Source organism: Stegodyphus dumicola, chromosome 5, assembly GCF_044657685.1.
Source record: "Stegodyphus dumicola isolate Sdum_Otavi_A_Nest chromosome 5, ASM4465768v1".
Taxonomy (NCBI): domain Eukaryota; kingdom Metazoa; phylum Arthropoda; class Arachnida; order Araneae; family Eresidae; genus Stegodyphus; species Stegodyphus dumicola.
Window position 1 is genome coordinate 160,956,788 of NC_140772.1, and position 25,042 is coordinate 160,981,829.

The 25,042-nt window shown below is 35.1% G+C and overlaps 1 protein-coding gene across 2 annotated transcripts in view; it reads right to left on the reverse strand.

The window, feature by feature from the left end:
- Positions 1-1,035: 1,035 nt before the first annotated feature.
- Positions 1,036-25,042, reverse strand: part of DAT (Sodium-dependent dopamine transporter) — a 76,359-nt gene continuing 52,352 nt past the window's right edge. Inside the window, exons 10-13 of one of the 2 annotated variants that reach the window (XM_035361281.2) lie at positions 22,162-22,261; positions 14,442-14,542; positions 13,403-13,570; positions 1,036-1,234 (exon numbers count right to left, since the gene is read on the reverse strand). In XM_035361281.2, coding sequence (XP_035217172.1) covers positions 1,133-1,234; positions 13,403-13,570; positions 14,442-14,542; positions 22,162-22,261 — 471 coding nt within the window. In that variant the 3' untranslated portion in view covers positions 1,036-1,132. Of the gene's footprint in view, positions 1,235-13,402; positions 13,571-14,441; positions 14,543-22,161; positions 22,262-25,042 lie in introns of those variants that run through there. The other variant, XM_035361289.2, reaches the window with a different exon arrangement.

Sequence of the window (25,042 nt, forward strand, 5' to 3'; positions counted from 1 at the left end):
CTAGTTAGAACAAAAATTGATTCATCAAATTTGAAGATCGAAGATTACACCAATGTAGTTTAGGGAAATTTGAGTTTATATTTTAACTCCCAATGAGTGACATAAAACACAGCAGATTTATGGTATGGTTGATATATATATATATATGCACATATATATATTATCCAATTAGAAAAGGGCTTGGGCACTGTTGTACCACTATCCCTGAAAAACAATTTAATTTAAAAAATCAGATCTCATTAAAACTGCACTACATAAAATTGGAACACATTGTTCAATACGACAAATTACAGTCATGTGTAAAGAATATAAATGGTACCGAAAGTGCATATTTTTAGGAAGCGGCAAAGCTCAAATTGTTAGTTGATCAGATTTCGAACATTTTTACCCTGAAATTCCTTAGTCTCTGCATCAGTAAGTTAGTATCACGCGAACAGTCTAAACATGTAAAAAATAATCAAAATCGTAAAGACAACCTTGTATTTAGCGTAAGTATATTGAAACATTCAATCGATTTCGAGGGCAGCTAAAGGTCCCTCCTCATCAGGACAAAGAAATACCTAGAAAGAAGAAAATAAAGGGGAAGGAGTCTCAGAAACATGTGGTCCTTATCAGCACTGCACGCGGTTATAACTGGATTTTTAATCAGAGTTGCATTGGCCGCCTACTTTTACTGAGCCAGGCTATCTGATCGAGCATAAAGGACAAGTAACTTCGCTAATTTTTCTTGTCCTTTATGCTTGATCAGATAGCCTGGCTCAGTAAAAGTAAGCGGCTAATGCAACTCTGATTAAAAATCCAGTTATAACCACGTGCAGTGCTGATAAGGACCACATGTTTCTGAGACTCCTTCTCCTTTATTTTCTTCTTTCTAGGTATTTCTTTGTCCTGGTGAGGAGGGATCTTTAGTTACCCTCGAAATTGATTGAGTGTTTCAATATTCTAACGCTAAATACAAGGTTGTTTTTACGATTTTGATTGTCACATTAGCGTGTTTCTCTTCTAGTCATGTAAAAAATAGTTTAAGTGTATATATCAATGATGTAACACATAAATTTTATTTAACATTCAGACAACTACTTCTGTCAAATCATCATGGGTACGATGAGAATAAGGTTTGGCAGTTCTAGAGTCAAAGAGCAACAGCACCGTTTTCATCATCTACAGGAGCAGACTTTTCCTCAGAAGCATCACTCTTGCTATCTCTGTAAGGCGTAACCAAGATGCGTAGCCTCTGTAAAAAAAAAAAAAAAAAAAAAAAAAAAAAAATGAAAAAATGAAATGGATTAAAAAAGATTTTCAGATTTTATATTACCTCTAAAGGGTCTTTTTTTTTCATTTACGCTCACATGCACGTTTCGAGAGCATTTGGTTTAACAACCCTTCTGAGGTAAAATATTTAAAAACAGCATACCTTTAGAATTTTCGATACATAGTCTCGTGCGCTGGAGATACAAATATTTTATTCCGTACAGTATGCTGCCATTGCTCGGTTTGAAATCGCTGAGTTTCTTAATCACAAATTCGTTAATTTTAAAAAAATATGAAATACATACAAAAACAGATTCGAAATTCAAATTTTGATCTTCCAGATGTCCATATTTGGGTGGAAGATTACGTTATTAAAAACTTGTTGGCTCTAGGTATCGCTGTTTTTTCACAGTTCGAGAAAAATACATACATTCATGCAGATTCTTCATTATTTAATTTCTTTAATATAAAACAGGGCGATAATATTTGGTGGCTACAATCTGAAAAGTGGTACGCCGTTTACAGCAAGGAGGTTAGAATAGATGACTAAGTATGGCGTCACAAAAATGCAGCCAAGGAAATGTAGACAACGTGACGTTACGACTTATCACGATTCAGCGTATGGATAAGACTGCGAAACATACTTTTAAATAAAATTACACTGACTTTGAGGGCAAATATCAACGTCTGGAAGCTCCGAAAAGTGTCTTTAGACATAACTGAGTAAAATTCATTTTGAAACTTCCACTGGTTTTGCCATGTCGTATAGTTACCATTTACACATTTTCATATATGTGTCCAGATTTTATTGAATTTGAAACAGTTATTTGCAATCATTGTGATTTTTCTTTGTACGAAGTAGAAAATCATTTATGTTAACTACTGAAATTAGAACGGGAGACTTATAAAAATTACAATAATGAAACCTAATATGTAGATAACATCGATTAGAATGTAAACAAAACCAACCAAAAGCTCTCCTATGGCAGCGGCCATGATGAGTCGTGACGTCATACCATGACGTTTCATGGCTTCATTTTCATTGCATGGAGCATACGGAGGAGGCTTAAGCCATTTATTCTAAATTCCTTGGTTTATTGTGATTCAACGAAAAATGTGGTTTCGAGACTAATATCCAATTAGGAACTAACGTCCCTTTTGGACTTAAAAAATATTATAGAGTTATACATTTTGCAATCTTAAATTACAACACAATGAACTTATTTAGTATCGGCCTCTAAATGATTAATGAATTGTGAAATTATAATCCTCTTTATCAAAATAAAAGACGTATCCTTAAAATATAAATCGCTAAATAAACATTTGTACACCTTTTCTCTTCATCAACCTATAGTGAGCTATTTTTAAATACCCAACTTTTATTTTTGCTTATATCCACCATTGATCGAATGGATACGGATATAGAGTTCTTTCATTTGTCCTGGTTCGAGGCTTCTCATCATCTCTCAAATGTTATGGGGAAGAAATCTGGCGATCTAGTTGCACAAGGAAGTGGTTAGCAAGCACGAAGACAGCATAGAGATGTTTAACATGTCTTAGACCATGTATCTCTGATGGCTGGAGATACTGATGGCTAGGGTACTGATGGCTGGGGATAGATGAAATTTTAAAGCAGGGAAATTATTGGGCATTATAAAAAGTTCATTTATCGCAAGTGCAGAAGCGCAAAAAAAAAGGAGCCAAAAATACGAAAAAAGCAAGAAGTTATATTGTTACATACAAGCTGCTTGTAAATTTTTCAAAAAAGATTTTAATTTTCGCTTTTAAGACATAGAAATGTACCAGCATGGCTTGTAGAATCACTGCTATACACACTCTTTGGGGGGGGGAAGAAGAAGAAGAAGAAGCATTATCAAAAAATAGTTTGATAAGCTCAGAATTTTGTATACAAATTCCTCCCTACCAATTATGCAAATGGTTAAATTTTCCAGGCCAATGATTATTAACTTCGGTCATAGCGCGGGTTTCTACTGCGCAATTAGCATCATATAAAACAAATAACATTTGCGGACGGTTTATCTTTTCTCTTTGTCGGCGTCGCAGGTCCTTTGAAACACAGCCATTAATGCCATTTAGACATATCGAAGATTTTGTAAACAACTGGACAACTTCGAATGTAGTCGCATAGTAGGGATATGTAAAGCATGCTAGTCATACCTAGAGATAGGCTACAGTTTTGTGTTAGTTTTCTTTATTTTCTCTCCTTTTTCCTTTTGTGTTCTTCTGATGTTTACTTGCGCGCAGCCATTTCTGGCTATAAAGTGAATTTATGTTCACTAGGCAAGCCAGGTTGCGCCCAGATTTTGATAAACCAAGCTATAGGTCGCAATCTGTACCATACGGATGCGTCTGTGCAGAGGTAATGGAAAAAGTTACCTGTAAAGTATTCATCGACGGAATAAAAGCTGTGAAAAGCGAACGTGCACAAATGCGGAATAAAATCGGATGACTGCGTAACTGGCCCAAACTGCTTCCATTGTCCACTGCCCAACGAATCCCCGCTGTCTCCATTGTCGACCTCTTCCATACCCCTCGTGGCACCTTGCACCATCCCACGGCACTTTTCCGAGGCGGGGTTGCGCTTACAACTTCCGTTAGTTAAGATAACTCCTTTTAACCCCAAAACATAAATAGAATCGTCTGCAATGGTGCCGTTTTCGATCACCATAGCCTTGCAGCCGAATGGCATCGACAGTGTTCAGCGGTGAGTCCTGCTTCATTTATCGCATTCGTATGTGGAGGGGCCAGGGCCCGCGATCTCAGTCAGCCTTTGTTTTACAGATGCACACAGACATTCAATGGTGTGATGCTGTGGGAAACTATCTGTTACGACCGACATTGCGTTACACTTCATGACATGCCATCATGCGGTCATTTTCCAAAAGGACAATGCTAGCTAGGCCTATGGGCACGCGTATCTCTGAACTATCTCCGAGCTGTTGATAATCTTCCTTGGCCAGAAAGGTCACCAAAATTTTCACCAATTGAACATGTATAGCATATGCTAGGCCACCATATTTGGCCACCCCAAAAGAGATTAGGAACCTTTATCACTCTTTAACTTTAGTCAGATAGCCCTTTGCCATAATAAACTAAACAAAACTATTTCTTAACTTAATGTTTATAAGATCTCCGCCCGGAAGGGGTTCACCAGTTACTGATTTGTACAATCTGGTGTGCAATTTCTAGCCACTAATGAGGCTTATGGCCTTGAATATTTAATCATTACATTACCTGTGCAGGAGGTTTAGGCATATTTAATTTCAATAAAAACAGTCACATTCTTCATGGTGTTCTTCGTTTTTTGGGGGGAAGATTATATTTGATCTTAAAATTATGCAGCAAGAAGAGTTGATCGCATTGAAGGAGAATGTTCAAGTACAAGTCTTACTCAAAACTCCTGTGTATTCTAAGTTTCGGAATTTAAGAGTCAACTGACAGAAATATTCCATAATAAAAGTTGTTACCGAACAATATTATTGATTTTTCCCTCTTCTTACCTAGTAGAAGCAGGTATTAGTCAGGTCAATAATAAACCATAGAAAACAGGAAACAGAGTGAATATTTTTGAAAGAGAGGATTTAAGAATTAAGTTAAGCAGTTTTAATCTACATTAAAACATCATCAATACATCAAACATAGCCACCACATTATTTAAAATCGAAACTTTGTGCAAATTGAATGCGCGATTTTGTTTCTGAAAGCTTGTTTATATTTTTCAAGTTTATAATAATACTAATATAAAAATAATAAAGAATAAATCTACTAAACAATTTTTTTAAACTTTTGTTTATGTTCTAAGTGTTATCCTTAAGCTATTTATGTACAAATATTTGTATTATGATTATGTTGTATGTTGTATATTATACAGGAAAATGTAAGGGATTCGGTGAAGATAATAATTCTTTTAAAAAGATGTCGATTCAAGAAAAAAGGTCGAGAATTCTTGTTTTAGACTTTATCCATCGTTTTACTTACCTTTTGTGGATTGAGTTTTACTTCTTACTTTATACCTAGATACAAACATTGTTCTCTAGATTTAACGTTTTACAAATAATGCATAAACACTTATGAGCAATTTATGTTTAACAAAAATCCTAAATTAATGCAAATCAATAGAGCGCAGCTGGATTATTTAATATTCCCCAAACGCTGTAGTAAATGCTTCTATGTAAGGGAATAAACCAATTGCAAGTTTGAGTATAATGAGACAAAGGAGACAAAGGATGCAGTTATATAGTTAGTGGCTTTAATAAATACGACTGACATTACTAAAGAAACTTTTGCATAGTTTTATGAACCTAATAAGAGAAAATAAAAACTGCTATAATAGTAACTTTAAAATAAGAATCGTAACGAATACAGCATAAGACATTTGTATAAAAGTATCAAATTTAAACTGCGCTTACAAATGCTGTTGTAGTTGTCGCAATAATAATAAGGTAATATTAGCTGAGAAAACCAAAAATAATATTTTAAAACACATTTAATAACGGAACGATAAACTGAAATTTTTATAAGCTAAGCAACTGTTTTTTACTTTAGTAACTCACGTTCTATGGAACAGAATCTTACTTTTTTCCCCTTCTCTTGTTTTTCATTATCAAAAGAAGCTTTCGTTTGTGGTTCCCTTCCTCGTCTACAAATGTAACGGGATCGTGAAACGGAACTATCGAGATACACGTCAGCCTATATTTTTTTTATTTTCTTATTTGCGCATGTGTTAAGACAGTACCTTGTTTCTCTACAGCTAGCTGCAAGATAAAATTAATTTAGTGGGGTGTTATGCAAATAAGAATTATTTAAAAGATAGAGAATTTAAATATTTTATAACTATAATAATTTCATAGAATTTTTATTTAATTATTTACCACCTTACTTTATTCAAGCAAACAGTACATTACCGTAAGTGTGCATTTCCGAAAGATTTTAACATTATTATTTGAAATTTTACAAAACTCATTATCATCTATGCCAGCGTTATTTAAACTGTAGATTGCGATCCCAAATGGTGTCGCAGAGCGAGATTTTGGAAGATATGTGCTGTTTTATTTTACAAAGGTTGTTATTTATTGGAATGACAATTATGACTGGTGTTATTTATATTTTAGGATAAAAAGTATTATTTACACGTGAATAAATAGTAAAACTTGAATAACAAAGCTTATGACGCAAATGAAAATGCTACAAAATCTCTTCAAGCAGGATCTAGTAATCAAAAAGAAGCATTTAAGATGCGAAAATATGATGAGATATATCTTCAAACTGGCTTTATTTTCAACAACTCTGATGGTAATGAACAACATCTTTGTTAAATTTGCAATAACATTTTGTCTATGGAGAATATGAAATCATCAAAATTAAAAAGGCATCTTGAATCCTAGCATCCTTTGTACATTAATAAACCAAAAAAAAATTTAGAATGATAATTAAAATCTTCAAATAAAGGAAATTAATATTCTGAAAAATTTACGACTGTTTACGAAAAATATTTACTCGTATCATATGAAGTTATCATATCTGACTGCTATGAAATTCGAAGAATTCCTTTGTCAAACGACTCTGTCGTCAACAGAATTTCTGAAATTAGCAAAGACCAATTTGAAATGACTTAAAGGAAGTTCCAAAATTTACAATTCATTTGAACATAGCAGCTGACATTTAAAAACACCTCAGTTGTTAGTATATGTAAGACACATTTAAGACATTATATCAGACAGGTATGAAGACTGGCACCAGCCCATTCTACACTAGTGGGCTAATACAGCTAGTTTAAAGATGTACATCAAATGCATTTTGACTATGAAATTGTTAATCTGATTGAAAATTAGTATTTCAAACAAACGTAAACGTAGAGTTTACAATTTGTGGTGACTGATAACTTATTTTATGCAGTTTTGTACTGTCTTTTTAATCTGAACTTCTGTCCCATACAGTTAGTGTTGTAGCTTCGTGTTCAGTTGAAGCAAGAAAATTTGCGTAGCCTTGGAATGTTATTTTGGTAAGTAAAGATTCCGTTTAGTTTGTTTTTATACCTTTTGCTTAGTTTGATTTTTATTACACTGTGTACATTTTATCTAAATTTTTAATTCAAGTTTGTAGGGTTTATATTTATTTTAACTAACATTTATTTTAAGCTATCTTTCCTGTCAAGCCTTTACTTTTCCCTGGAATTGCCAATGCCAGAGTATGTAAATTTTAGTAGAACGCGCAGAGTATTCAAATTTTTAGCAGAAGTAATTTCAGTTAAATAGAAGGGAAACGAGTTTGTAGGTGTGCTTTCTTGATTCACGAGCGTGAAGGTTGCTAGGTAGAAATTTAAGAACCGCGCGTTTCGGCCTGTGTGCCTACTTCGGCAGTTAGTTGAATCTTTCAACTTCTTATTCAGAAAGTTTTATGAAATCTCAGCTGTATCTTAGAACGCGGTTAAGTTAGTCACGTTTATAGAGCCTCGTAGGTAGTGACCTCGTTATTCAGTCATCCTGTTATTTATTTTTAGTTGCACTTTTCTATTTTTATTTAACCACCGGGTCGGCGTAGTTTGTAAGCGTCAAGTGAACGTATCTGTAACTTCTAAAGTGGAATAAAAAGGGAGTTAAACCCTTCTTAAGAGTTTGTGTAATTTCCAGTTCATAGCAGTCACTACTACTGTTGCGGGCAAGTTGGGGCCACGCAACATCACAAGTTAACTGGAATAAATGAAACAGGTATGATGCGTTACGAGCATTGGTTTTTTAGCATTTGTATTCCATTCAATTAGTAGTAAATGTATTCACGCTGAAGCGCATTTAGAGCTTTTCCTTATTTCATTTTATTTAAAACCACTTTCAATTATTGTAGTTATTGAAATTCAGAGTTACGTTACATAACTGCGTACAAAAGAAAATACATTTTAACCAAGACTTGCTCATTACGCAGTGTCAACAAACAGCATTTATGTGTTTTTATGTAGAATAATCGTGTCTCGAGCAAATTTTCAAGCAAGTATCACGCTGGCCTCGGTGTATTTTAGTTCAATGCCCTGCTCTTTTATTAGCAGGGCGTGTGTTTTCGTTGTTCGTACAGTGTTTTTGCATAAACTATAGATAAGGTAAGCTGATAAGCTCTAGATAAAGTAAATTTAATATATTTCTAACATAATTAATAATAAGGCAGGGATTTATGTGTTTCTAGTATTTAACCATTATTTTAGGCAGTACTTTCCATATTCCATTTTTACAAACAGTTATCTCAATGTTCCATGTGTATGGCTTGTATTTAACCAATGTGAAACGCATTCTTTTGCGAGAAAATACAACATTAAATTACTCTTTCCCTATTTTAATGCGTATACATAATTCATTTCGAATATATTTATTGCATAAGAAATATTAGTGGATGATGATCGTTCACAAAAGATATTTATAAGTATTGGGATGGCGCTGGCCATTAAAAGTGCAACACCATGAAGAAAAGCAAATGCAAAAAAGATATTTATTGCACGTAAACAGTATGGCATGAAGACAAAATGATTAAATTTGTAAGCATTTTGGAGGTTTACATAGGCGCGAAATTAATAAAAACACCTGCTACTACTGGCAGCTAAAACGACCCTTACCCCATCAGGCATGGAGGCAAACTGGGCTTGGATGACAGAAATGGGTAACTCATTCCATGCTGGTTCAAGTCTATGCCACACTTCATTAACTAATAGCTGGAGAGGGGTGGCGGACCAGACTCCCAGCAATCTACGACCCGATGTTTTCAATGGGTGACAGATCTGGAGACCGTGCAGACCAGGGCAGCAGTCCCTGTGTATCGAGGAAAGTCAGAACACGACGCGCAACATGTGGTTTTGCATTATCTTGTTGGAAGATGGCTTTTTGGCAGTCCTCGAAGATAAGGCACAACCACTGGACGTAAGCTGTCAGAAATGTACCCATCTGCGTTCAAATCACCGTCGATTCGAACTAGAGATGTGCGAGTTGTGTAACCAATGACTGCCCGAACCATCACAACAGGTGCAACGCCCCTATGCCGATATCAAATGCAAGCAGGCGGCGTGCGATCTCCTTGGACACTCCAGTCACGTATACGACCATCAGAATACTGCACGTATAACCGGGACTCGTTTGAAAAGGCGACATTATGCCACTCCTGTACCCAGATTTGTCGTTTGGCGCACCAGTGTCACCGTCTCTCTCTATGCGGCATTATCAAGGGAAGTCGAAGTAATGATCACCCTGATGATAGTCCACGCTGCTGCAAACGTCGAGGCACCTTACGAGCTGATACTGGGCGTGCTGCAAATCTGCCCATTTTCTGACTAATGGTCCGTGATGTGGACCAATGCGACCGGCGATATCACGGAACGATAATGTACACTTTTGATAGGCAACGATTCTGCCTCTATCGAATTTCGAAACTTGCTAGTAGCATTTCCTCTTCTTATTAGAGGCATAACACGATATTCTGAGTAAACTCTAACGTTACGAAGCACTTTCGGAATGAGAAACCATTACACAGCTTTTCTGTTGTGCAGTGCTTCAGATGTCGTTTCTTCCTCCTGCGTCGTTTATATGCGCTGAAATATTAATTATTTGCATATCCCAACTTCTTCCTTTCATGTGATTTTTGACGTTCGTCAGAGCATTCCTTCCTGGTGTTGCAATTTTAATGGTCAGCAGTGTATTTGGCTTCTACACAGGGGAAAAAATACTTCTACGAAAAAGGGAGGAAACAAAGATGATTCACAGTTTTTGTACATAAGTTTCAAATGCCTTTTTCATTTCGTAATTGGGGCCCACCAGCGGCCGAGTGGTAAAGTCGCTGAACACTAGTAGTTTGGTCCGAGGTTCGAATCCCGCGAACGGGCTGGCAGCATAAGCGTTTTCGTGGATTTCCCCATGTGTAACGTGTATACGAGCCAGTTTCTCTTAGAAAGTCTTCCCCGAAGGCATTCCTCCCCTTAGGCAGATAGCCCTCGAGGCTTTGCCATAATCTCACACACACACATTTCGTAATTGGCTACTGCTACTCTTTCTACAAGGATGTACCTTAAGTAAAAGACTTTATAAATTACGTACAATCATTTTAAATAATTCTTTCCGTGATAACGTACATCTAAAGCTATATAAATACAAAATAACATCCTTTAGTATTAAACATAACGCAATTTGAAGAATAATAGGTTCAATATTATTAAAAACAATGATAGGTTCAATATTATTAAAAAGTTCAACTACTGAAAGAAGGTTTTTTCATTATTCGTTTCATTCTATCAGAAAAAATTTGAAATCATTTTAAAATGTGATACTCTTTAATGATTGTAATATTAGGTAAAATATATTCACCTTCAGTTAAATTAGCTTGTTAAAACAAAAATTTTGATGTCTGTTAACTTATTATTCTTTTCAAATTTATGTTTTAAAGTGGAATAAAGTTATAATTATTTTTTCCTTATAGATGGTTCGCAAGTCCTGCTTACTTTGTTGAAAACTGAGCTACAATACATCTGCTTCTTATACCTCATCATTTGAATTTCCTCCAAATAGGGACAGAAGAGCTTTGTTGATCAGAAGTATGAATCGAAAGTTTTATGTACCTAGTTTATTATTAGACCTCAAATAATTTTTTTTTCATTTTCTACGTTTTTTTATTACTTTTGTGCAACAAATTCAGGTATAAAAAAAAGAAAGCTTTCTGCAACTTACCAAAAATTGATTCTGAATTGATTCCTAGATCGTAATATATACATGGGTTTGGTATGGTTTGGTTTCTTTGATTATGGCAAAGCACTCGAGGGCTATCTTCCTGAAAGGAGGAATGCCTTCGTGGAGGTCTTTCTAAGGCAAACTGGCTCGTATCCATATTACACACGAGGAACGTCACGAAAAAGTCCATTCAGCCCTACAAACTAAACTCAGGTACTTGCCTAAAACTAAACTCAGGTCGAACTACCAAATTTCATAGATTTTATCGCTGAACCGTTGGTGGGCACAATATATGCATTGGACTCTGAACTGAAGTATGGGCACAAGTTTAGAAGTTTCATTAATGATCATACCGTTGATACATTTCTTTCATCAGTATTACTTCTATACCTTTTATAAAATTTCCTGGCAAGAGAAGAATGCTGATGTCAATAACGCAAGAATCATTTAAAAATGCGTACCTATAAAATACTAATAACAACATGATAAACTGAAAGTTGCGCTGCAGCATGTGCTTAAAATTGTTACTGAGGAGAGAATTTAAAAAAATTCATGTAACTTCCAGATTTACTGTATTTAAGTCTTTCTGAAATAAAATTAAATTATTTCATAGAATTAATTATATAATCCGTACTACTTTATTTTAATTTATTCAAGAGTGACAATAAAATTAAAGCACGCAGATATTTTTTAGCAATTTCCAAAATCATTAAAAGAAAAAAAATCATAAAACAAATTAAAAGAGTTACTTTTGTATAGGGAGAGAAAAATATTTTTAGACAATTTTAGAAATTTCATACGTCAGACAACTACGGCTTCCTTGAGCTAAAAAAATGAAGACTTAAATTGCCTCCATTTCATTGTTTTCGTAAAATCCACAAAAAGTTAAAAATGCTCGTAAAAAGAATAAATCTTTTCAATAGTTAGAAAACTAACATCAAAGTATTAAAGATTAAGCACTCTCTAAATAGGACTCTTAATACGCTTCAGTAAAACCATTGCATTTAGCTAACATTCAGAAAAACGGGACTTCTATCTAAATTATTTAAAAATTAATTTAACAGAGACGATCATTATGCAGAAAGGAATTCGGCGACGCCTGCCGATGGTTGGTTTATATAATCGAGGAATTAACCTACAGATTCATAATGTCTTAGACAGATAGGTTCCGTTATATAATAGCAATTAATTTTTCCTTAGCTCAGTCTTTATATTTATGATATATTTATATAATTAATTTATTAATATATTATATAATAGCTATATTTATATAATTAATTTATTAATACTGTATAATGATATCAACCACCTGCTATTTTTATGAAACTATAAAACATCTATTAATTTGTTTGCTGATGTTGAAAAAAAATGTTCACATCTAGTTTCAAATCTTCATTGAATACCAAATAACGTTAAATTATCTTTTCAGTTTTAATAAAATGAGATATAAAGTCCATCACAATGCGTAAATAAATTCAAATGATATAAATTTGGTATTAAAAATTATTTGGTATTTACGTATTATCCCGTTGACCATGGTTTTGTTTGGTTCATTTTAATACCGCATTGCACTCGAGGGATATTTGCCTAAGGGAAGGGATGCTTCTAAGAGGACGTTTTACGGGATACTGGCTCATATACACGTTACACATCTGGAAAGCCACGAAAACGCCCAAATGCAGCCAGTCTGTTCGCGGGATTCAAACCGGCGACCGAACTGCTAAAGGGTTCACTGACTTTACCGCTCGGGACCCCGTTGAGCATGAAATTATCACCAAGCAGCGCGATTTAGCACCAGTTTTGGATAAGCGTGATGTTAGAACGCACAACACCTGCACCTTCGTTAAATGTAAATCTGACTAAATAAGCCATTTTTAGTTTATATGAATAAATATATAAATTAACAGTTATTACTGTATTTTCCCCTGTATTCTGAAAAAAGGATTATAATTTGAAATGTGTGTTCTACAGAACAGCAAGCAGTGGATTAGTTTTAAAATTATGGGTCCTACCAGAGACAAAAATGTGTATATGTGTATAAAAAATGTTTAATGGATAGGATATTTGTTTTTACCAATGGCGAGCCGTCAGCCGACTTCGGCTTGGCCACGTCTAAGGACAGAAGTGGTGGTAACCAATTATAGAGGCACCTAATGGGTATCATCAGGTGAATATGGCCTTCAATTAATATGTTAGAACAGATACATCATAGTAACTTGTGCTCGTAGCGTTCTAAACAGAGCGTTTGACAAAAGCATTTTTACTAAGAGCAAAAAGAAAGTGAATCGAAAGATTATTTATTAAGTAAAGAGGCCTCATTTCTTTCAATAGGAACGATTGGAGCAATTTTGGCGGGATCTCTGCCAACTTTTGTAGTTGGATGATGACCAACTTTCACTATCGACGGATTAATAAGTAAGTACTAATTATTTTATTACCTCTGAGAAAGTTCCAGGGGTTGTAAGCAGCTTCCCGACTGCAACAAAAGGAATACATAATACGGAAGAGGCTGCCAATGCCATTCCAAAGAGATTGGCCCACATCGGGTACTGGTATTCTTCATAACTAAGTGGCTCATAACTAGTAAGCCCATATACTATTATCAACTGAAAAAAAAAAATGAAGACTTAAAAACTACTGGACTTTAGTTTGTATTTGTTAATCAAAGTCCTAGATAAAAAAAATGTAATGACATGCAAAATATGTGACAGTAAGAGCATATTTTAATACTACTAATTTCATAAATATTAGTAACAATTGCTACAAAAAAAAGCACCAAATTGTTACTATAATATACACTAAATTTGTCTCTATACGACTTCTTTTAGAGACAATGTGTATATTTTAGTAATACGTTTATAAGCAATGAATATACAGTTACGATCTAGAAATAAAACAATGATATGTTATTGCATGAAGTAAAAATTTATGAGGCCGCATAAGTAAGTAAAGCAGTAATGCATAATGGAACGGAACATATTGTTAAAGAAGCGTAACACTCTGTGAAAATCAAGGAGAGGAAAATTAGACTATGAATGTTGTTTAATATAGTTCTAATGCTGTAATTCAAAATTTTAGCAACGGAAATGCAAATAGTTCAGATTGGTACATTAGTTTTACCTACAAAAATATTAATAAAATAATGCTTTCAAAGGGAGGCTTTTTAAGCGTAGAATTTCACCTCCGCACTTCCGTAGCATTAATAACATGCTTTGTGTATCAGTTTTAAATTTGATGTATATATAAATTAATTGTTCCCACTTAGCGTATTATATTGGATATGCTCATTACATTTATACTTATATACTCAAATGTCCACTAAATTTTCATGCGAGAATTAATTTTTGGAAACTAAAAAAGAATGCCAGTTTTAGTTGCTCTCTATAATCTTCTGTTTAAAAAACATAGAATGTGCTTACATGGATCATGACTCGCTTAAGCAATATAGCTACTTTCAGCAAGAGTAATCGTACTCACCATTATAAAAAGAGGAGCCATTAGGACCCAGCAGAATTTCCACCACTTTCCTACCTCAAAACCCAGCATTTCTTTTATGTCCGCTGAAAAGCGACCAATTCCTGAAAAATCACGGAAAACGTTTTTGACTGATCACGCAAAGATAATATAACGCAAAGATATTTAATATGACTGATCACGCAAAGATAATATAATCTAAGTGTATATATATATATATATATATGTGTGTGTGTGTGTGTGTGTGTGTGTAATGAAATATTTTTATATATTTAACAGCACGAACGGATTTCTTGCATTAGAAGGGTGTTTCTTATAATGCGTTCTTTTGTTTTTCAGAATGCAAATTTTCATTCTTAGGACTGCGTGTCAGAAATCTGTTTTTCTTTCCTGTGGCTCTTTTGTGCATTACAAAAGATTCAAACATGCATTCTATTTTCAAGGTGAATAATATACTTGACAAACGTTCATACTACGAATTTACATTACTTTTGAATAGTTTTCAGATTTTGATGATTAGATGTTGGAAGACACTGATTTTTCATTCTTCCACTCTTTCTTATTTTCCCATGTATAAGTATATATTCTCTTGATTCAGCAGACACGCCACGCTGTTTTTGAAAAATTCTTGATATTTTCAATTCCATTTTATTTAAACATTTTTTTGTTCTTCGTTGCAATCAATAAAAGTAAAGATTCTATTGTATCTGTAAGTATTTACAGATCATAAATAAGACTTCCTATTTTCGAACTGAAGACAAGTGTTACCATTAATCATTCGCCAAAATGTTTGGTTACTCTCTTTTACATATAGGGCAGAATATACTACACATGCTTACTTTCAGTATGAAGTGGACTGTGCCTAGTTTTTCTATTATCAAGAGAACTACTTACTAAGTAGTATTTACTAGATCAATTTATTTATTATGCTAAAACACGTGTTACCTAGATGCCTTAAAAGAAATGCTTTCATGGAGTACTTTTTAAGCGAAATTACTTCCTTAAAATTGCATTGTTCAGCACCTGCGCCCGGCAATCGAACAACAGAATATCCAGGTTTACTGTGGCCAGACAACGTCATAAAGGTGGCCTATTGCCCTGGCATCCTGAAAGCTGCATACCAGCCCAACGGCGATATCATTTACCAGTGGTGTAAAGAATATAAAGACTGGACACCTCATCAGTAGAGTCACGGTCTCTCTACCAATGAGAGTCGTTTCACTCTGACAAAAGATTCTTGCCGCTATTTAAATTTTCTCCCACCAACATCAGGGAAAGAGTTCGTTGGGCGTTCTTCTATGGGAAAGTATGCTGATGAACTGAAGGATGGAGCTCCACATTTTCTACAGAGGTTCATTTACCACAGGTCGTTACCTGTGATGAATGAATCCTCCCCCACGAGCATCTTTTATGGGATGCCCTTGGTCCCGATTTTATCAATCAAGTACCTTTCATCACTGAATGCATGGTCGCATATTAAGTGGATATGCACTGCAGAGTATTTTTCCATATATCCGCCCTCTTTCGTAACGCAAAAACAGATAATGATGTCCGACTTCTTTTCATTTTTATAAAATCCATACAAAATCGCTATCGATAATGCATGAGCCATGAACCTGGGGATATAACCTCAAATATCAAGCAGATCTTTGTTCGACTCAGTAAACATAAAACCCTTTGAAGATACCTAAACGTAGGTCTGGAAATGAAGTGGATAATAGAGGAGGAGTTTAAAGGATAAGATCACTGACTCCTAGCCAGATGTTATTCAAATGGTTCAAGACAGCTCCAGAGTCACTATAAGCTACAGCCAACGAATTTAACTGTCATTTGGATGTCATTCAGATGGAAAGCCATGCGACAACTTGGAAACAAACAAAATATGTGAAAACATACACATTAAGAAAGCAGAAATAAAATGAATAATGATGATGCATGGAAAACCTATACGCCTGAAAGCGCCGTATGTTTTTGCGTTGCGAAAAAAGACATGCATCAAATCAAGACGAGTCTAAAGAACTCAATGCATAATCATATGTTTATGACGAAAACTATTATTTCGGTGCACTTTATCCCGTTTTAAAGCATGATCCATCAGCGGACGAACGGTAAAGTCGCTGAACAATAATAGTTTGACCTAGGCTCGATTACAAACGTACGGGCTAGCTGCATGGGTGTTTTAGTGGTTTTCCCTATGGGTAACTGGACATGAGCCAGTTTCTCTTAGAAAGTCTTTCACGAAGGCATATCGTGTCGTCACCCATCGTGTGCTTTGCCATATTCAAATAGATCAGATCCATTCATCAGTTTTGAACCACTTTGTACAGTCATTGACTAACAACTGACTAACAATTTTTGAATAACTTATTCATATCAGTGCGTTATCTTAGGAAAACGACCATCTCTGAGGCAACCGTCTACTGCATATTAAAACTTAATCATCGGTCTAAAAAATTTTCCAATGTAAATTTAGATTACGGCATTTGCTGAATCTAAACCATTAAAAAATTTTTGAAACCATTATTAAAACTTTAAGCGTTAACTTGCTTCTGCGAAAAGTCTTTGGCGGTTATTAGATACGGTACTCTGTGTTCAGCGAAGGAGCATTTAGTTGAACAGTTAATGATGGTAATAAATTCTGTTCTGAAAGTGTTATCAACGTTAAATCAGTTCATAAATACCATTTCTATAAGGAAACAAAAAGGATGTTCGGTCCAATGAATATACTGAATTTTTTGTTTGAAGATGAATAGATCATCCAAGACAGTTGCTTTATTTGTATTTTTCAACCGTGCTACTTAACTGGATGTACAGAAGCCATTTATCCTATTTTGCACATGGGTCTTGGCTTAGTAATTTTTAATAGGAAATTCTTAGTTTAAAAAATCTAAATAAAGGAAACGAAATCCTGAAACCTGAAGCTCTTCCAAGTCTTAGAATATGTTCATGGCTTTTTAAATATACTTAATTCAGAAAAAATTCCGATTGTATTCCTTATATCTGACGACTTTACGTCCCAGCCACTAACAACTACAGAAATGGATCTCTAAAATCAGTCTGCAATACACTGCCTTAAAGCTATGTTCAACTTTCTTTACGCCGCAGCTTAACACAATAAATGCTCTGTCTAATTCTGTACTCATGGCACCTTCAAAATTTCATTTAACTTTCTGTCTTAAATTTTCACTAGAATTTGTTTTTCTTTACGTCATACATAGTTGACGAACTGATCCCATTTATTCACAGAATATCTTTACAGGTATTCTTTAATCTAACTTTTCCAGTAACTTCATCCTTTGAAATATATATAATACACTCATGTCCGTAAATTAAGGATAATGCAAAATCAGGCAAAGGAAGAGTTAGAAGCAAAACAAATTTGACTTATTTGTAAAGCTCATTTATTGAACAAAAGGTAAAGAGCAAAAAAAGATGCTATATGTTTGATATTATTAAAACAAATAGCGATTTTTTCTCCCTGGAGCAAATTACAGAAAAATCCTATTTACAAAAAACCAATATTACATGATTGGTATGATTGTTAATACATTGTATGTCTCCCAGACGATACAATACAGTCCGTACAACGCCTAGGCATGCTGAGTATCAAATTATCGATCTGATCTTGGGGGATATTACACCACTCAAAAAGCAGCTTTAAATGTGCGCTGTAAAGTTTCTGAGTGTTATTTCGACGGTAAATCTATTCGGAAATATGTTAAGTCCATGAATGTACCAGCCCCGGTATCAACCCAATAAAATTTGCTAGTCGTTACGTGCACTTTGACCACGAAAAGTCCGAAATCTTTGCTGAGCATCTGTCAAGTCATTTCAGCCCTAACACCTGTCCAGCTGATATCGGTTCGGTCCAGAAGGTTATGGAATATATCAGCGAATATTTAAATTCACCCAGTGTAATGAACAATGCAAATATGGCTTCTCCGCACGAGGTGAATGCCATCATTAAATCGCCAGAAAGACTCCCAGTAAATATGACATTAATAACAGGATGCTCAAAAACATTCTATTTAAAATTATTTGTAAATTCACGGGTATTCTTAATGCTTGCTCGTACAATAACTACTTTCCGCAAGCTTGGAAGCATGCAACTACTTTTCTGACTCCCAAGCTTGGAAAATCACATAAAACTCCTTCTAATTACAGGCCGCTAAGCTTTTTGTCGTCACTTAGCAAGATTCTAGGACGTTTGATTTACAATCGCATCAATAATGACCTCCAGTGCCTCGCTGATCATCAGTATGGATTTAGAAAGGAACGTTCTATGTGTATGTAGCTCGTTCGCTTCAAGGCTTTTGACCGTGTCTGGCATTCAAGTCTCACATATAAGCTGATCAAGTTGGAACTGCCTCGTAGCCTGGTTCTGCTGATTAAATTCTTCTTGGAAAGACGCACCTTCGACGTTAAACACGGAAATGAGATTTTCAGCGTTAAAAGCATACATGCAGGCATTTCTTAAGGCTCTTACTTGGGGCCGATATTTTACATTCTGTATGTCAGCAAGTTCTACAGTTTTAGAGACCACCACAAAAAGCTCCTGGCTTGCTATGCCGACGATACGGTTGTTGCTGTTAAATCCAGATTGCTAAATCACGCCTTGTCAAAATACAGCCAATGATTCCCCCATTGAGAAATGCTATAGCAAATGAAAAATCAGCGTCCAACCTGATAAATAAAACATTCTGCTGCTTAGGGAATACCGCAAAACTACAACTATCACAAAAGATGTAAGCCTGTTTGGTACCCTGGTTCCTAGAGTAGACAGAGCGAGTTATCTGGGGTTTACCTTTAATAGGCATTCACCTGGTTCACTCACATGGCCAAAGTATGTGGAAAGGCATACGGAATAATGTTCAAACTTTTCCCACTGCTTAAAAATGATCAGCTTTCTATCAATTTGAAGAGAAGACTCTACATCGCAGCTATTAGGTCTATTATTACATATTTATGCGTCTCCCGTCTGGAATACTGCCAGCTAGAAAGACTACAAACAACTTCAGGTGTTCAAAATAAGGCTCTTAGAATTATCACAGATGCCCCGTATTTTATAAGAAACAGAAGCTTGGACTAATATCTAAAATATAATCAATCAAGCATGTCATAATACGGATTAATGGAAGATTTTATGAGCAAACTCTAAGAAATAACCCAGTAAGTTTCGCAGAAATCCTAGAGTATGACATTCTATTGGAAGATAACTTTTTACGCCCTATGCTGCTCATTTGCTGCATACTACACTAAACAATCAAGGATGAACAATGAGAAAGCAGACTTTCCTAGTGCTTTTACTAATCAGTTTGATATTGTGTTTTTGGAAATACGGAAATTCTAAGAGACTGCCAGCATCGATACCAACCAGTCTCCAGACCTCCTCGGTCTTCAATTTAGGAGCAAAGCGCTTCAATATGTTCTCTCCTCGTCAGGTATTTATCTCTTATGGAGAATTTTCTTTGCGATCACATCACAGGTCAGGCCCTAATGGGACTCTCTCAATAATTGGCGAGAGCTGGGAAAAGTATCACCTGCTGTAGGTCAGTTTACCGACCAAGTATCAAAGTATCAAACTGAGTGTTATTTATCGTTGAGATTTGATGTAGCGAGCTGATGTTAGTCAAGAATGCCTTTAAGAAGACGAAAAAGATATTATCAACAGCTCAGTGCGGTTGAACGAGGTCGTGTAATAGGGCTACGAGAAGGTGGATTTTTTACTGCGATACTGCAGAAGGACTTCGCAGGAATGTATCCACTGTGCATGACTTTTGGCAGCAGTGGTCAAGGGAAGGAACTGGCTGAAGAAGGCTGGGTTCCGAGCTGCGACGTAGCACTACTGAGACGGAAGACCGCCGTGTGGCTGTGGCGCATCGTACTGCATCTGCAGCAGAAATTCCAGCTGCAGTTGTCATCAGAGTGACACAATGAACTGTTACAAATCGGTTACTTGGAGGACAACTCTGAGCAAGACGCCCTGTACTTTGCATTTCACTGACTTCAAACCACTGCCTTTTAGCGATGTCAAGCGAGAGCTCACTGGAGAACGGTATGGAGATCTGTTGTGTGTTCTGATGAAAGCCGATTCTGCCTTGGTGCCAGTGATGGCCGTGTGTTAGTTAGAAGGAGGCCAGGCAAGCGCCTCCAACCAACCTGGCTGCGGCCTAGATACACTGGACTTACACCTGGAGTTATGGTCTAGGGAGCAATTTCGTATGACAGCAGGAGCACTCTTGCGGTTATCCCACACACTATGATTGCAAATTCGTACGTCAGTTTGGGGATTCAACTTGTTTGTTCTTCGATTCATGAGCAGCATTCAAGAAAGTGTTTTCCAACAGGATAAGGCTCGCCCTCGTGCCGCTGTTGTAACCCAACATGCTCTACAGACTGCTGAGATGTTGCCTTGGTCTACTAGATCACCAAATGTTCTCCAGTCGAGCACATATGGGGCATCATTGGACGACAACTCCAGCATCATCCACAGCTAGCATTAACCATCCCCAACCATTGACCGACCTAGTGCAACAGGCATGAAACTCCATCTCACAAACTGACATCCAGCACCTGTACAACACAGTGCATGCACGTTTGCATGTTTGCATTCAAAATAATGGCGATTACACTGGTTAATAATGCACTAGCACTTCACATTTAAAATATGGCTCTTCTCGAGCTTCCATTTACCTGTGATCTTGAAAATTAAATCAATTAAATATGTTACCTAGATAAATATATTGCCCAAATTTCATTACTCTCAATTAATTTTTTCTTGGTGCTGGGATTGATTTTTTTTTTTTTTTTTTTTTTCCATCAGTATATAAAACCACACCTAATTTCTTGTTTCAATTTATATGATGTTTTTTGTTTCGCTTTGTCTTTCTCATTAATAATGCAGATTTCTTTTTTACCAAACAATTCTGTTCAGAATTTTAGATGCCTGAGCTTTTCTCGAAAGGAACCCCGAATCTTTAGCAAGAAACTAATTCCTAATTCAGGAGTTCCTTATTCTTAAGAAAGCAGAAAGTTTAGACAATCACTTTCAATCTAATTAGTACTTTTCAAGCCGTTTAAAAGTTTCGTAATTCACCAATGTAATGTGAATTTATTTAAGCTTTTTAATGGCATTTAATTTGTTAATTTTTGTGTTTTTATTTAAAGAATGTGCATATTATTTTTTCTAGTTTTTTTTTTTTTTTTTTTTTTTTTTTTTTCCAAAGCAGGAAAGACTGATTTCTTTAGTTTCTTTTCGATTGGGCCTCTTTCATTTTTTACTATAAATTCCAGATATTCTCTCGTACTAGAGAACTGGTAAATTGTTTATATCAGATATTGTCAGCTGACATTGATCCTTAAAAAGCAAATTGTAGAAATTTTTACGTCTGTAAATTTAAGTTATTAGTGGTTTATTTGCTACTAATAAATGTTTTGATAAATTATTCATTTATTTGTGTATTTTACAATTTTATAACTAAACAAAACTCGCTCCGTTATAATTGAAAGGCTAGCTAATTAACTGTGCAGTTAAATAGGGAGTTAAGCCACAGGGCTGGACTTCACATTTTTTATGCTATGATTCAAAGCATGAAGCCATGATCAGTTTTATTGAAATAACCTATTCTTAAAACATTATGGAATAAAAAAAACTGCTAGCATAATTTCGTGTTCCATGATATGTAAATATATATATTTAGCTTATATATTGTATATATCTTACCATAAATCCAGGAAACAGCTATAGCTTCAAAGAAAACTGCAAATAATATCGAATATCCAGCAGAATATCTGTCCAACAGAGCAACAACATATGCTCCACCCTAAAAAAAGGGCAAAAAATAATAATTTGAAAGTAAATATTGATGAGAAATAATTACATTGATTAGTTTCTGGCTAACTCTTTATTCAGACATAAGGTGGCTGTGGTTTGGACTTTACCTTTCCATTAATTAAAATGCAAACACTCATTAACTCAACATCAACAAAATCCTATCGAAGTAGGCAGGACTTATTTATAAAATTTAAAATTATAAATTACTTAATGTATTTAAAAGGAAAGAAGTCTTAATTGTTATAATGTTTTCTTTGGAAAGCTTTACTTTAAACATAAAGGTTAAACATTCACAGAAAGTTAAAAGCTTAATTTGCTGAATACAAGTACATAAGCATTAATTTAAACTACCTGCACTTCAGTGTCACCCACACTGAAACATGAATTTTCTATTACTTTTTATTTTATTAAATCATATTTTGAGCTTGATCTCTCAAACCCAGAAAGGAAGCACTTAAAAGCTCTCATATGCCGCAGTTTCTTTCTTCTGGAGCCGCTTCAGATAAGTCATAATAGTACAGACTTGAATGTTGTTATAGAATAGTCGATACAGTTGTTAGTTTAAAGAAAGCATGCAGTTTTTCTTTAATTATTTTCCAAGATCACATCAGATTAATTACGGAACCTACTATTTATAGAACAATACGCCCGAAGACATATTGTTTTGAACTTCGATTAGATAACTGGTTTTGCTGGAGATTAGAAGTTCAGATTTTCTCATTTCACTTTTTTCGAATACTTTGCTCAGCGTGCAGATGGTAAAGAAGCATGGTAGGCTTGGCTTTTCTCTTTTTTAATACAACGGCAAGGTACTTACGTATTAACGGAGAAGGATTGGATAATTTTGGCGGTAATTAATACAATTAATACTTATTTTATTTATTATTTATTTATTTCGGTTTATAACGGCTTCCCAAAAGGCGGAATAATTGCCCGTTCCATTTTTGATATTTTCACTGATTGCATGTAACAAAGTCGCATTTTTTCGGTCGGGCATTGTAAGAAGAAAGGTTTCTTTAGTTTTCCTGCAAATGCCGCTTAAAATCAAGTGAGGCGGCAGCACGCTGCCAACATTACTTTTTCTTCTCGGGAATAGGCTTTCATCAGTCTCTACAATTAAGCCTTCATCACCTATTTTTTTTATTTTCGTGACACTACATCTCGTAGACGTACATTTCTCTTAAATAATTGTTTCAGTCTGTAACAGTAGTATCACCTATATTGTGTTCTTTGTAATTTTTTTTTATTTATCACCTTAAGTCAGAAGCCAGAAGCAGGCTTCTGACCTAAGGTGTGTAGCAAACAGAATAGTGCCTGCTCAGCGGAAGATCTACTACAATCCAGCAGCAGTCAACCTCTTAGTAGGGCTGACAGATCTAACGACACTTTTTTTTAAACAAAATCAGAAAGTACATAGAGTAGTAGTGTTACATAAACAATGACAACTTGCGTTTATATGCTACAAACAATTCAGAGTTATAAGTAGATACTTAATATAATAAAAAAGTTGCTGATTAGATTTTACAAGTAAGTACTTAATATAATAAAAAATAAATAATATAAAAATAAAATAAATGAAGAAATAAATAATATAAATACACAATAAATAATATATATATGAATGCATAAAATAAATAGAAATAACAAATAAATAAATGAAGAAATAAAAAAAAAGCTTTATGCAATTATTACTTGGCTAGTTCATTGCAGAATTGCAATACTTCATTGAATGAATTCATTACAGAATACCAATGTCAGTTTAGTAAGAGCTCCCTTAGTTTTTAATATATGTGAAGTCCATTGTTCCCATTGATCAGATGGCTTGCTCAAGTGAAGAGATTTCGTAAGACAAAAGTAAAAGGTATAATGGTCTGGAGTTCCTTTGCTGGCCACATTCACAAGTGTCCAGTTCTGTAATACCAAACCGATGAAGATATGTTATGAAAATCCATGGCCTGAAAGAAAGGTTGTCAATGCAGAAGAAAATGTAAGCATCTTAGTAGAGACATGGAGACAAAGACGAAACGTCTGTCTTCCCGTTGTTACAATATTCCATCTGAGTTGCTAGTGTTTTATTAAGTGCTTGTAAATAATCCTTTTAGGAAAGGTACTTGGCAAGGGCAAGGGATGTTCCGGCAAGTTCGTGCCAGTTGCTGCTTTCTTGGCAAGTTCTTCAGCAAGCTCACTGCGAACTATGTCCGTATGTGCTTTCACCCAATATAACCGTGGACGAAATTCTGACGTTATGATGAGAAGTAATTTTTGTATTTCTGTGACTACCGGATTTCTGAAATTTATACCACCAGTTACCTCCAACTAGATAGAGAGTCACTGCGTATATGGGCCTGTGTTCCAAATCAATAGAAGAGTTGAAGTGCTTTCTTTATTGCCGTCAATTCAGCTTGAAATATTGAGTTATGCTTACTTAATCTTCTTTTTCCAAGAGTATTTCAGACATCATTTAGCATGACACATAGATCACAGCCTGTGCCTGCCTCAGTACGTGAACCATCTGTGTAAATGGCAATGTAAATGTTCGCGATGCAAAATTTCATTGATGTCATTTCCACCGTTTCTATGTATTTCGAGCACCGCATTGACTCGAATCAAATGGAACGAAATCAGAACATTGATTATTCGACAGTACATTATAACGCTTGTAAGAAACTAATAGCATCACCTTCGATATTTAGTAGATTCCACAAACCCGTGATAGAACTATAAATCTCGAAACAAATTCCGTTCGTAAAACTGCGGTTTATAGGCGGTT